Here is a 12,415-nt window from a genome sequence, read left to right on the forward strand (position 1 = left end):
TCCACATGAAAAAAAAAAAAAAAAAAAAAAGCCCAAACCCCAGCTACTCTTGTTTCTTTCGAAAAGGTGCTGCTACCCTTCTAGCTAGGGAGGACTTACCCCAACTACCAAAGGGAAGCCCCTGACTTTGGAAAGGCACAGTGGAAAAACCTCACCACACCTATTTGTTGATTTCAGGGTAGTAAGTTCCAAGCTGACGGGCATCTTCCCCGGAGATGAACGGCAGCTGCAGACCCACTATGGAGCTGTGAGAACATTCCTTTCCCAGGCTGGCAGGCACCCACATAGTCCCCAGATGGGCTCAAAAGTCAGCTAATGTGGGGCTTCCCTGGTGGCGCAGTGGTTGAGAGTCCGCCTGCCGATGCAGGGGACGCGGGTTCGCGCCCCGGTCCGGAAGGATCCCGCGTGCCGCGGAGCGGCTGGGCCCCTGAGCCATGGCCGCTGAGCCTGCGCGTCCCGAGCCTGTGCTCCGCAACGGGAGGGGCCACAGCAGTGAGAGGCCCGCGTACCGCAAAAAAAAAAAAAGTCAGCTAATGTGACCTGGCCTTGGACCTTGAGAAGGCTGAGGCCCTCCTGCCTTTCTTCTGGCAAATTCTTAGAACCCAATGATTGCTCCAGGATTTTACCTCTCGGAGGTAGCTTAGATTTCATTCCCCGGACCCTTGTAAACAGTGAGGTGACAAGATGGAGAGTCCAGCCCGTCACCACCACCACCATTCGGCAGTCGCACGCGAGTGAGGCTCAGCGTAGAGGCACAGAAGGCTGGCCAGGCTGCTTAGAAGGGCAAGGGCCCGAGGGGTCCGGGGCGCCGATGCCTCTCTAGACAGGTACTTGCCACCTCTTGGGTTCTCAGTGGAGACTCACTCCGAGAGTTGGGCAGCCTCCGCTTGTCTCTTCTGCTCTGTCGCTGTCATCTGGCCCCAGCACGGTGCTCACTTTCCTCTCTCTGGAGCACGGCAGGAGGAACAGGGCAGGAGGAACAGGGCAGAAGCTGTTTCCACCCGGCACCCGTCCTGGCTGGCTCAGTAGCGACCAGGGGAGGGGCTTAGACCTCCTGGGAGCTCCCTGAAATGAGTGGTCCATGCAGTGCTGAGGGGCCTCTGGCCCTAGGGGCTGACAAAAGGTGGGAAGATGCTGTGACATCTGGACAGTGAAAGAAACCTAAATATTCCTCCTCGGGGGCCTGACCAGGGAATGCTGCTGGCTGGACCCCAGGTGCTGGTGCTTCTTTCTCACCAGACAGAAATCAGCTGCTCCCTTTCTCTCTCCTGCCAACAACTACCCTGTTCCTGCCGCCAAAACCACATCCCCTCTCTCCCAGTTAAACACAAATACCATTTAAAAATTGTACGAGAAATATAACTTTTGGCAGAAAATTCAATTATGAGACAAAAGAGGAGAATAAAATTTCCACACCCAAACAATGACTCTCCTGCTCTGGTGGACTTCCCCGTGATCTTTGTTTCCCTCTGTATACTTTTTACAGGGTTGTAATCAGACGGTACAATGGCTACCTCACCTCACCATGCCTCTCAACACACATCTCACTCGCCTGGTGTCTTTGGTGTGCTGGATGGGGGCTACTGGAGAAGCAGGACAGAGATGCAGGTGTTGTAGAAAAAGGCAAAAAGAAGCACCTCTTTCCTCTAGAAATCTCAGCGGAAGCTTGTTGGTCGATCTTCTTTCCTATCTCCTTTCTTGGTTTCGCTATTAGATGTTGACTGGAAGCTACAGAAGTTGGATCCCTTAGCAGTACCCTGAGGACCTGAGGGTGCAGTCACCTCTCCAAAGCCTTTAACGTTTATGCTCTTACAAGCCCCTCAGATCCCTGAGAGTTGTCTGGGGGACAAAGCAAGATGCCCATTGGGCTGACAATTCTAGTGCTGTTTGAATGGCCACAGCCAGCTCTGTGCTGGGCAGATGCCAGTGACAAAATCTCCCCTGCCAAAGACACACTTCCTGCACAACTGTCCGTCTAACCTCTGTTCTTATGATCCAGTTTCTGAAACAAACACAGGACACCTGGAATTTAGTTGTGATGCTGCAATTACCTAGCTATGTGATATCAGGCAAGTGTTTCCTTCTCTGTCCTGAAGTTCTTTGAGGATCTGGGAGTCAGAGGGAGATAATATCTGCCCTACTTAGCTGAGAGGATTGCTATGAAGAATAAAACTGGATAACAGATGGAGAAAGTGCTTTGAAAAGTTTGAACTGCCTTATGACTATGAAGTATTATTTTTTTTAAGCGAGAATTCTTTTTATTTTTAATATTTATTTATTTATTTGGTTGTGCTGGCTCCTTAGTTGTGGCATGCAAACTCTTAGTTGTGGCATGCAAGTGGGATCTAGTTCCCTGACCAGGGATTGAACCCAGGCCCCCTGCATTGGGAGTGCAGAGTCCTATCCACTGCACCACCAGGGAAGTCCCATTATTATTAGTAGTAGTACTAGTAGTCGTCGTGGAGTATTAGTATTTCTGTTTATCAGCCCTATCTTTCTTTGTCATATAGTTTCTTCTTTCAGTCATACGATAGATATGCTTTGCACTTGCAGATGCTAAGAGTCTTTCTAGACAACGTGAAAACATTGTTTTAATTAGAAATATGGCTGACTTCTATGCTGCCCAGCAAGGTTTTCTTTCTAAATATTAAGCAGACCAACTACAGTTACTTGTAAAAAGATGCCTGATTCAACAAACCACAAAAACGACTGTAAACATTTTACATCCAACATATGTAGGGAAGCCAACATTTGGGTGGAAGACTTAGAGTCAGACACGGCTCTTCTGTAACATTTCTGTGTTTGCTCTGGACATTATTTCTCCCTGCCCTGACACATACACCAACATACACGTACGCACATCACCCTCATACACTTTCATCCCTCTTGACATGAAGCATGTTAATAAAGCAAGTCGAGGACTTCCCTGGTGGCACAGCGGTTAAGAATCCACCTGCCAATGCAGGGAACACGGGTTCAAGCCCTGGCCTGGGAAGATACCACGTGCCGCGAAGCAACTAAGCCCATGCGCCACAACTACCGAGCCTGCGCTCTAGAGCCCACATGCCGCAACTACCGAGCCCGCGAGCCGTAACTACTGAGCCCGTGCACTGCAACAAAAGAGTAGCCCCCGCTCACCGCAACTAGAGAAAGCCCACGCGCAGCGACAAAGACCCAACACAGCCAAAAAAATAAAATAAATAAAGCAAGTCCAACTAATCAACGCTTTTGACTATGCAGATAAACTGTCTTCCTAGTGCTTCTTTATTAAAATCTACAGTTAATGCTTGTGGTACAAAACTATGTCACTAAGATGCTTACTACTTGGCAAATGCTCGTGACTCTTCTATAATTTTCAAAATTTAAAAACGAACCTATAAACCACAATGAGATATCACTTTACACCACTAGAATGGCTATAATAAAAAAGATGGACAGTAACAAATGTTGATGAGGATGCAGAGAAATTGGATCCCTCATACATTGCTGGTAGGAATGTAAAATGGTTCAGTTACCTTAGAAAACAGTCTAGTAGTTCCTCAGAATGCTAAACACAGAGTTACCATATGATTTAGCAATTCCACTCCTTGGTATATAACAAAGAGAATTGAAAACACATGTCTACAAGAAACTTGTACACAAATGCTCATAGCAGATAAATGATAATGGCCCCAAAGTGGAAATAACCTAAATGTCCCTCAACTGATGAATGGATCAACAACATTGGTATATCTACACAGTGGGATATTATTCAGCAATAAAAAGGAGTGAAGAACTGATACATGATAATGTACCTGGTGGGTACATCAATGGCAAGGAGGAACCTTGAAAACATGCTAAATGAAAGAAGCCAGACACAAATGGCCACATATTGTAAGATTCCTTTGAAATGAAATGTCTAGACTAGGCAATCTATAGAGACAGAAGATAGTTTAGTAATTTCATGGGGTAAGGGAAGAGGGCAATGAGAAGTGACTGCTGCTGGATATTACGTTTTTTGGGGGGGTTCTGAAAATATTCTGGGATTAGACACTGGTGATGGTCATACAACTTTGTGAGTCATTGAAAACCACTGAACGGTTCATTTTAACAGAGTGAATTTTATGGTATATGAATTATATCTCAATTAAGAAAAGAATCTGTGTGAGATATACAGAATTCAAACATTACAGAAACACATAGAAATTAACCTTTCCCTGTATTCCCTCTTGCCAACTTTGCCTCCCATTTTATCTTATTCTCTATACTGCTTTTATTATTTATAATATGTTTCTTTATAAAGTAAACTGGGACCTTGTTATATATACTGTTTATGTTACCTTTTTCACTTAATATGGCCTGTCCATTTTTTCATCATTGGAAGAAAAATATTCCCAAGTCGGGGACTTCCCTGGCGGTCTAGTGGTTAGGACTTCATGCTTCCACTGCAGAGGGCACGGGTTTGATCCCTGGTTGGGCAACTAAGATCCCGCATGCCGTGCTGTGCAGCCAAAAATAAATAAAAAAATAAAAATTCCCAAGTTGACTTTTTAAGTAAAATCGCAAACCCAGGAGTCATAAAAAAAAAGATTGATAATTTGATTACATAAAACTTAAATTTTCTTTAAATGGAAAAAGACACTATAAAAAGTAGACAAGGAGAAGATATAGGATTAATATAAGAAAGGATTAATATTCCTATATTAAGGATTAAGGATCCTGTAAATTGACTAAAGTCAAACAACATACCCAAAAAGTGGACAAATGGCAAGTCCAGGAAAGAAAATACAAAATGGCAAAAACACAAGAAAGTTCTCAACTTCACTAGAAGTCATCATGTTTTGCCCACCAGATTGGCAAAAAACAAAAGGACTGGTGACCACTACTCCTGGCAAGAACAGGGGGCAATGGACACTCATAAGTTGCTGAAGGATACGTGAATTGCTATAACCTTTTGGGAAAGTAGGTAGGTAGTATTTAACAAATGAGTGTAACCTTTAACCCATTTATGGGACTCTAACCCACAAAAATAAAAGCACCACCACTAAACATGTTCACAAGAACGTTTATTGCACCAATGTTTGTAAGAGGGAAAAGACTGGAAACCGGAATGTCTGTTGATAGGTGATCGCTGAGTCAATTGTGATTTATGGGAACCACGGATATTAAAGAAGCATGTGTCAACCCTAAACGATTGACCTAGAGGCACGTACACAGTAGACAGCTATGTGCAAAAAGCAAGTTGCTTAGTAATTACATGGCAAATGGTATTAACATAAAACCCAAACCCCTAGAAATGCGAATGTGTGTTTGTATATTGTTGTAGGCACAGAGAAAGCCTGCTAAATTTGGTATGTCAGGGGCTGGGTGTGCTGTGATTGATTATTTTAAAAAAGGAACTTAAAAAAGCTGATTGTTGATAAAGGACGATAGTGTGCTTATTTAAACTTTCCTCAAAGCTGGGGAATAGTTAGGATGAGAAGTCAATGCTGGAGAGCTAGAAGAGTTAAGAGGGTGTAACTAGAAATCAGAATATAAGGTAGGTTAACACTTTTCTTTTGATCTAACATTTTGGCTCTTTACAGAGGAAGACAGACCGGGAGGAAGCCAGGACCCGTCGGTCGGAAGTACTGAACAGGTGGCCGGCTGGAGGTGGAAACTCTCCTTTTTTGAATTTTATTTATTTTTTTGGCCATGCCGCACGGCATGCGGGATCTTAGTTCCCTGACCAGGGATCGAACCCGAGCCCCCTGCAGTGGAAGCGCAGAATCTTAATCACTGGACCGCCAGGGAGGTCCCCTGGAAACTCTTTTTTTGGTTTCTGGCTCTGGCGTCTCTTTGGGGTTCACCTGGAGGAGAAGTCACCTGGAACGTTACACAAGAGTAGATCGGGGAAGAATCAGCCCAGGAGATGTTGGCTTCTGGATCAGTTATGATTCACTTCGTGAAGGGTTTGCCTTCAGCGTTATTACTGGAGACCACACTTCCACTGGGGTCAAAGAAACTCCCCAAAGCAAAGTGTTAACTCAAAGAGGGGCAGTCATGCTAAGTCCCTGAGACAGTTCTTGCAAAACCTAACCTCTACTTTAGGAAAACTAAAAGGTCAAATTGGGAAAAAAAACCTTAGCTTCACTATAACAATCCTACCCAAAATGTACTACCGAGAGGGGCTAAACGTGATTCCCGAAATGACACAGAAATTTGGAAAACGTCTCTTCTTTCGAGACTGTTTAGAAATGCAAAGAACAGATCTATTTTTTAAAAGTGAAAATAAAAATATTTTTGAAAACAGCGGTATTTTTTGAGGGGAGACTAGTCCTGTTCATGACTATCTTATAGGTTGAATGGTTCTTCCTGTTCTTTTTTTTTCCCTCCCCCCCTCCACCCCAACCAGGGATCGAACCTGCGCCCCCTGCAGTGGACGTGCAGAGCCCTACCCACTGGACCGCCAAGGAAGCCCTGATTTTTCCTTTTCATCGATTCATTTAAAACCGAAAAGGTCTAAGGTAGACAAGTGATAAGGCCCGAACACAGGAAAGACACATGTGCTCTTGTCGGCAGCATTTAGTTCCAAGAAGTGACTTTAAGTTCTCTTTGGGGACATTAGAGAGACAAAAGGAGATTTATCTGAAACTGACAGGTCCTTAAACATATGCAAATGTCATAAACTGCACACTCCCTTTAGTTAATGGTGAGGCTCCTCTTAAGGGAGAGATATAAAGAAAACAAAGACTCAAAGGCATCTGTCCTTTTCTCGAGACATCCTTGGCAAGGGAAATCATTATGCCGATGGATGGATCCAGCGACTGGGCTTCTGCATCAGGGGTGCCTATGAATAATTTCAGGGAAAAAAGAAAACCTCCTAAACGTTGTGATCAGACGGAAAGAAATAAGTGAGGAAAGAGAACGCACAGCCTTTCACTGTTCTCACGAAACCTCAATCCTCTCAGGTCAGGGACACAGATGTGATGACACAGCTGTGAGTCTGGCTTGGGGCACTGAGCCCAACCCTCCATCCCAAACCTGAGGGGATATAGTGTATTCAAATAGCAATAGTTTCCCATTCAAATTTCCTTTTAAATGACTTTTAGCTAAATTAGATCCTTTCAGTATGTTTCTTTTTCCATCTTTGCCAGGCAGTAACAGAAGAGCGGGGACCAGGCTAGCCAGAAAACGGGGAAGTGACCACAGGGCACTTCTGTAGTTGGCACAGGAAGTTTCGGAATCTATTTTCAAAACATGCCCGATCTAAAATCTTCATGTGCTTCTCGCCAACCTCGCAGAGGCTGAATAAACCGCACGTGGCTCTGTGAAAACCCACCTCACCCTGGGTGGCATTTCTGCTGTCTGGCTGGGTTAACATCCCTGCTTCACTAGAGGCTAATAACCAGGGAGCGCAGACGCGGGCGCAGGGCACTGGTGTAATACGGGCCACACTTCATTTCCTCCCGTGTTTTTCGGAGAAGCAGCTCCCGGGAGGGACTTCTCACCGGGCTTGCTCTGTCCTGCTCCGGAGGCAGGTCTGAGACACAGGTGGCAGTCTCAGGTTGGTCCCTTGTCGATCAGCAAGACTGTGCCAGATCATGACACAGACACCCTCAGATCTTTCCGGGGGCCTCTCATGTTACAGGGGAAGGCGGAACATCTCAGGGCGGCTATTCTTTCTCTCCTTGGCCACGTGAGTCTTACTCACGATGTGGCTGGCGTTGCTCCTGCTTTCCTCTCCCAGCATTGGGAAGACGCAGATGGAGCCTTTGGGAATTTTTATCTACAAAGTACTTTGCGTTCAGGGCGGACAGAAACCGCTACTCAACCCCACTGTTCCTTAAAATGACTCTCACCATTTGTGGGGAGCTTGGGAAATGACACATTATACAGTTATGTGTGACTGACAAGGGTGCTTCTGCAGGGACACCGGGACTGGGACAGATGATGAGCTGTCCATCACCTGCATCGAAATGAATGGACAAGGGATGGCTCCAGCGTCCCATCTGACAGGGAAGCTTAAAGGTGCCGGGAAAGCACCTGTTTAGTGTGGCTCTCTCTAGTTTCAACCAGTCAGTTTTGAAAGCGATTCTATATTTTCCTTCACACTGAAGAGGCGAGGGGCAAGGATGGGGGTGAGGGGTATGGCATCCTTTCAAAGCAGACGGAGGAGAAGGAGAGGGGGCGGGGATCGGAAGCACCTGTGCACGCTTTCAGGCATTAGACTGACTGTTTTCACTAAGCGCTTTGCCTCCGCTGGCTGTGTACTGAAATCTCGATCAAATTTCAAGTGCTTTCTAGCACAAAGTGGTTAATTTGGAATCGCCTTGAAGCCTCCTGCCCCTGCGGATGAGGGAGACGGTCCCTCTACTGTAACCTTTAATCTTGACAAACAAGAACAATCTGGCAGTGGTGGGGGGCAGGGAGAGTCCAGATAAAGGACTGAGGGTGGATCACATGCTTGAATTTAGTTGGGTTCCCTACCTCCTGGCCCCTGTCCTGCACAGGACACGACTCACTGTCTGCTTCCGAGAACGATCCGGATTCGTCGCTGGAGTTGGTGCCGTAAGACTGCTCACATTTAATCTGGGGTCGGACTTGGTTGTACATTCCATCTCCCATCAGGCCTGGTTCCTGATGCTCTGTGGCCAGGAATCTGGCGCCCTGGGAGCAGGGCGAGGAGGAGAACTCGCAGAGAGGAAGGCTGCAGGGCGAGCCCCCGCTCCCGTCCTCCGCGTACGAGTAGGAGGAACACGAGCTGGAAGTCCTAGTCCTGGTCTCCAAGGGGGGCGAGCGAGGGCAGACTTTGATTGGCACCGGGCAGCTGGTGTTGGGCCGCATCCTTCCTGGCAAGTGCTCAGCCATCAGCCCACCGTGAGGGTAGGCCTGTGAGCTGGGGAGGGACTGGCCAGCCCCCACCCACAGGCCCTTTGGCACCGGCTCGGAGAGGTCTTTGTCCAAACCGCTTACCCCAGAGTACGAGGGCACCGCCGTGCTCACTTGGTCACAAGCGCTGGAGGAGAAGATCACACTTCTCCGGTCCAGCTCTCCTTCCTGTTTACAGAGCGCCTCCAACCCGGGCCCCTTGAGGGGCGACCCCACTGTGAAGCTGGATGCGTCCTTCTGGCCCATGTGGGGCTGTCCGTAATTCCCCGGGAAAGGGGCGTAGTCACTTTTAAGGTCACCCTGAGTGATCCCCTTGTCAAAAGGGCACGCGGAACTCCTGGCAAAGTGCTGCTGAGAGGTACCGGGCAGGCCGGACAACTCCACACTTTTTGTTAGGCTGAACAGAGACCTTAAGCAGGAGGGGGAGGACGCGCCCCTGGACCTCTCCAGGCAGGCGGCCCCGGCAGGGGGGGCGGGGGCGGGCGCGGGGGCGGGGCGGGGCTGTTTCCGGTCCATTTCCACGTCCCCGGCTCTGTCTTTGACGTCAGGCTCATCTCCAGACAGGCAGAGCGTGATGCTCTCTTCTTCGTTCTCTTCGCTGGGCGGCTCGCTTTTAATCTGCCCCATGGCAAGCCCCGGCTTGAGGCTGTTGCCAGAGTTATCTTCGCTGAATGTGCTTGCAAAACCTGAGGTACTGTGTGATGATGCGTTATAGACATTCTTGGTACATGCAAGCTGGTATTTCTTGTATCTGGGGTACTGCGTTAACGCGTCCTTTGCCGCGCTCTCCTTGGTGTCCGCGGGCACGTCGGACTCCGGCAGCAAAACTTCTTCCTTCTCTGCTACTGGGATGGCAGTGGCCTCAAAGCTGATGGGGTCTGGAAGCATCTGGTCCCCGGGGCAAGCCATCTTGGCCGTCTCCGAATCCATCGTCTCCTCCTCTTCCTCCTCTTCCTCTCCGGCGCTGTTCTCACGGTCCTCGTGCGGGCGCTGGCACGCACCGTCCTTTCGGCACACAAACAGGCCATCCTCGCTGTTCAGGAGCTGGGTCTGCAGGAAGCTGAAGCAGGAGTCCTCCAGGTTGTGCATGCGCAGGAACTCGGCACAGCGGATGACCTCGCGGATGTTTTCTCTGCTGAGCAACAGCTTGGCGGTGTAGGCGAACTGCAACAGCGGCCCAAACCCCCTGGCCGTGACCTGCAAAACAAACAGGGGAATTGCCGACCGTTACCATCAGCACTGCTATTGTCCCGAATCCCTCAACTGAAGCAAGATAACCAGACAGCGCTAATGTCCCAGGATAAAGACCGCAAAGGAGCAATTAATCTCGTCCTGGGTCAGCAGTGATTCTGCTTCCAGTAATTAGGGCCTGTCTCGTGCATGCCAGCGCTCTACTCATCACGACACACAGGGCTGAAAATCATCAGGGTCAAGTGGCTAAACAAGATGACAGTGGGTTCAGTGTTTACGCTAATGAAATATCCTGGCAAAAATGCACGGTAACAATGGGAAGCCTATTAATTTCCCTCCCCATCCGTCCCGTTGAGAGCGCCACTGTACGTCAGGAGTGCTGTGATACTTCTTACAGCTCACTCGAGCCAAAGCAAGCATTCTAGTTTTCTTGTCAACTGCAGAACTAGCAATATGGCCTTGTTAGAAACCGGCAAGTCCACGGGGTTTTGAAAATAGTTTTTCCCTCGCAAAGTTAAAAAGAGACGTTGAAAGCAAGTCCTGTGTTTTGCTCATTTATCATGGTTGCTAGTTGAGATTTTTCCAGTCATCACGTCCTATCCCGTCTTACAATGATACTAGAGATGACAGTCCAAAGCAGCGTTCTCAGAAAGAAATTAACTCCTGGCCCCTAAAAAGGGTGGAGGGTGGTTACAGAGCTAAGCAAGCCGGCTGTCATTTAAATGGCTGAGGTTGTTGAACGGCACAGGACATGGGCAATTCCTTCCCTAATTATGAGCAGCAGCTTTGCCACGCAGCTGTCTTCTTTCCTGGTAAATCTTCAGGGGCTGAGCCTACTGTCATGTGCCGCTTGTCCATTACACATTTTCCGCAGATTGGAAACGTGCTATTTATGCACAGCTTGTGTACACGCGCATGCCTGCACACACACACACGCTGAATGACTTAGACCATTAGAAATATGTTGCCTAAGGCCAGTTGTTCTTTTGAATGAAAATGGATTAAACTTGCTGGTGTTCAGGGCAGGCTTCCTTACCCTATACACAAACCCACGCATCCTCTACGTTCTTGCAAGCACTGCTGACCCCATCAGGAAGGGAGGGGAGGCAGGTCCATGAATCATGTGTACAAAACAAATGAAAGCAGAGGTCATGGGGTCCTTGCTGGAAGCTACAGTAGCAGTGACTAAAAAATATCTGCTAGGGGAATAAGTGCAGAGCAAGATGAACCCGCAGGCTTTGGAGCTGACTGCCACATGGCTTGAATTCAGAACAGCACACAGAGCCCAAACTCTGGTGAAGACCTATATCTGCTGTTCAAGATTCAACACAGACATCAACTCTTCTGGGAGCCCTCTGCAAACTTCTTAGAGAGCGAATGACACCATCCTCTCAGCCCCCATAGCCGAAGAAAGGAAACACCCTGCCTTCCCCAAGGGCAGTGCTGATTTTATATCACTGCATTCTAAGGGAATGCCTAGTAAGGGACATTTCTTAGATACATAGCTGAATGGAATTTTGATTGTTAATATTTTTGAAGTACTTTAAAAAAAATTCTCCATCAGATACTGAGTCCTGAGATGTTTGGTTTCAAAAAAAAAAAAAACACCACAAAAACCCATGACTGCAAGACCCGCATTACAGTTCTCCACGGGCAATCATTGCCATCTCCCTTTTATTGTATTTAATTGTGTCAGTTTCTACCAGTAGACAGCAAAGCTTCTTCAGATCAGGGATTGTTTCATTTCTCTTTGTAACCCTGCACCTAAGGAGGGTCTCTAAACATCTGATAAAAGCTTGTATATTACTGAATATGCCTGAAGTCTAACTGTGCCCCTAACATACAACTATAGTGTCCAGAAGGTGACAACACACTCTGCTTGGTGAGTGCTGTCTCAAATTACTTTTGGAGCAAGGCACTGTGTAAACCAACAAACTACACCAATTAATCAACGGCAGGCAGGGGTGCTTATTTGTCACGTCCCCTAGCACCTATATTGAAAGGGAGTTCACCTGACCTACACTTTTGTTCTACTAAGCTGACATGGCAATAGATTTAGCAAATGTCTGTTTTATGTACTTTTCTCCCAGGAACCTATAAAAGGGAGTGTAAGGTAAGGAAGTGCATATTGATAAGTAACCAAAGAAGGTTGATGAGAATGTCACAGGACCCATTTCTTCATTGTGACACGGCTCCACCACAAAGAGAAAATGGCAGAATCAAGGCAGAGCTGACCCCTCCATCAGTAAGCATCATCTGCTCCGCTCCTAGGCAATCTGCCAATTGTAGAGTGGATAATACACATCTTGAGTTTTGGCAGATGCGCTCGCTATACGGGAAATCGGGGAAACTCATCTTGATGCTATTTATGTTT

At 47.4% G+C, this 12,415-nt stretch overlaps 1 protein-coding gene across 1 annotated transcript in view; it reads right to left on the reverse strand.

Moving 5' to 3' along the window:
* BACH2 (BTB domain and CNC homolog 2) overlaps window positions 1-10,899 on the reverse strand; it is an 18,151-nt gene extending 7,252 nt beyond the window's left edge. The window contains exons 1-2 of the mRNA XM_028486765.2: window positions 10,879-10,899; window positions 8,449-10,047 (exon numbers count right to left, since the gene is read on the reverse strand). Of these exons, the coding sequence (XP_028342566.2) occupies window positions 8,449-10,047; window positions 10,879-10,899 (1,620 nt within the window). The remainder of the gene's footprint in view (window positions 1-8,448; window positions 10,048-10,878) is intronic.
* Window positions 10,900-12,415: the final 1,516 nt, after the last annotated feature.

This window comes from Physeter macrocephalus, unplaced genomic scaffold (genome assembly GCF_002837175.3).
Source record: "Physeter macrocephalus isolate SW-GA unplaced genomic scaffold, ASM283717v5 random_1640, whole genome shotgun sequence".
NCBI lineage: Eukaryota > Metazoa > Chordata > Mammalia > Artiodactyla > Physeteridae > Physeter > Physeter macrocephalus.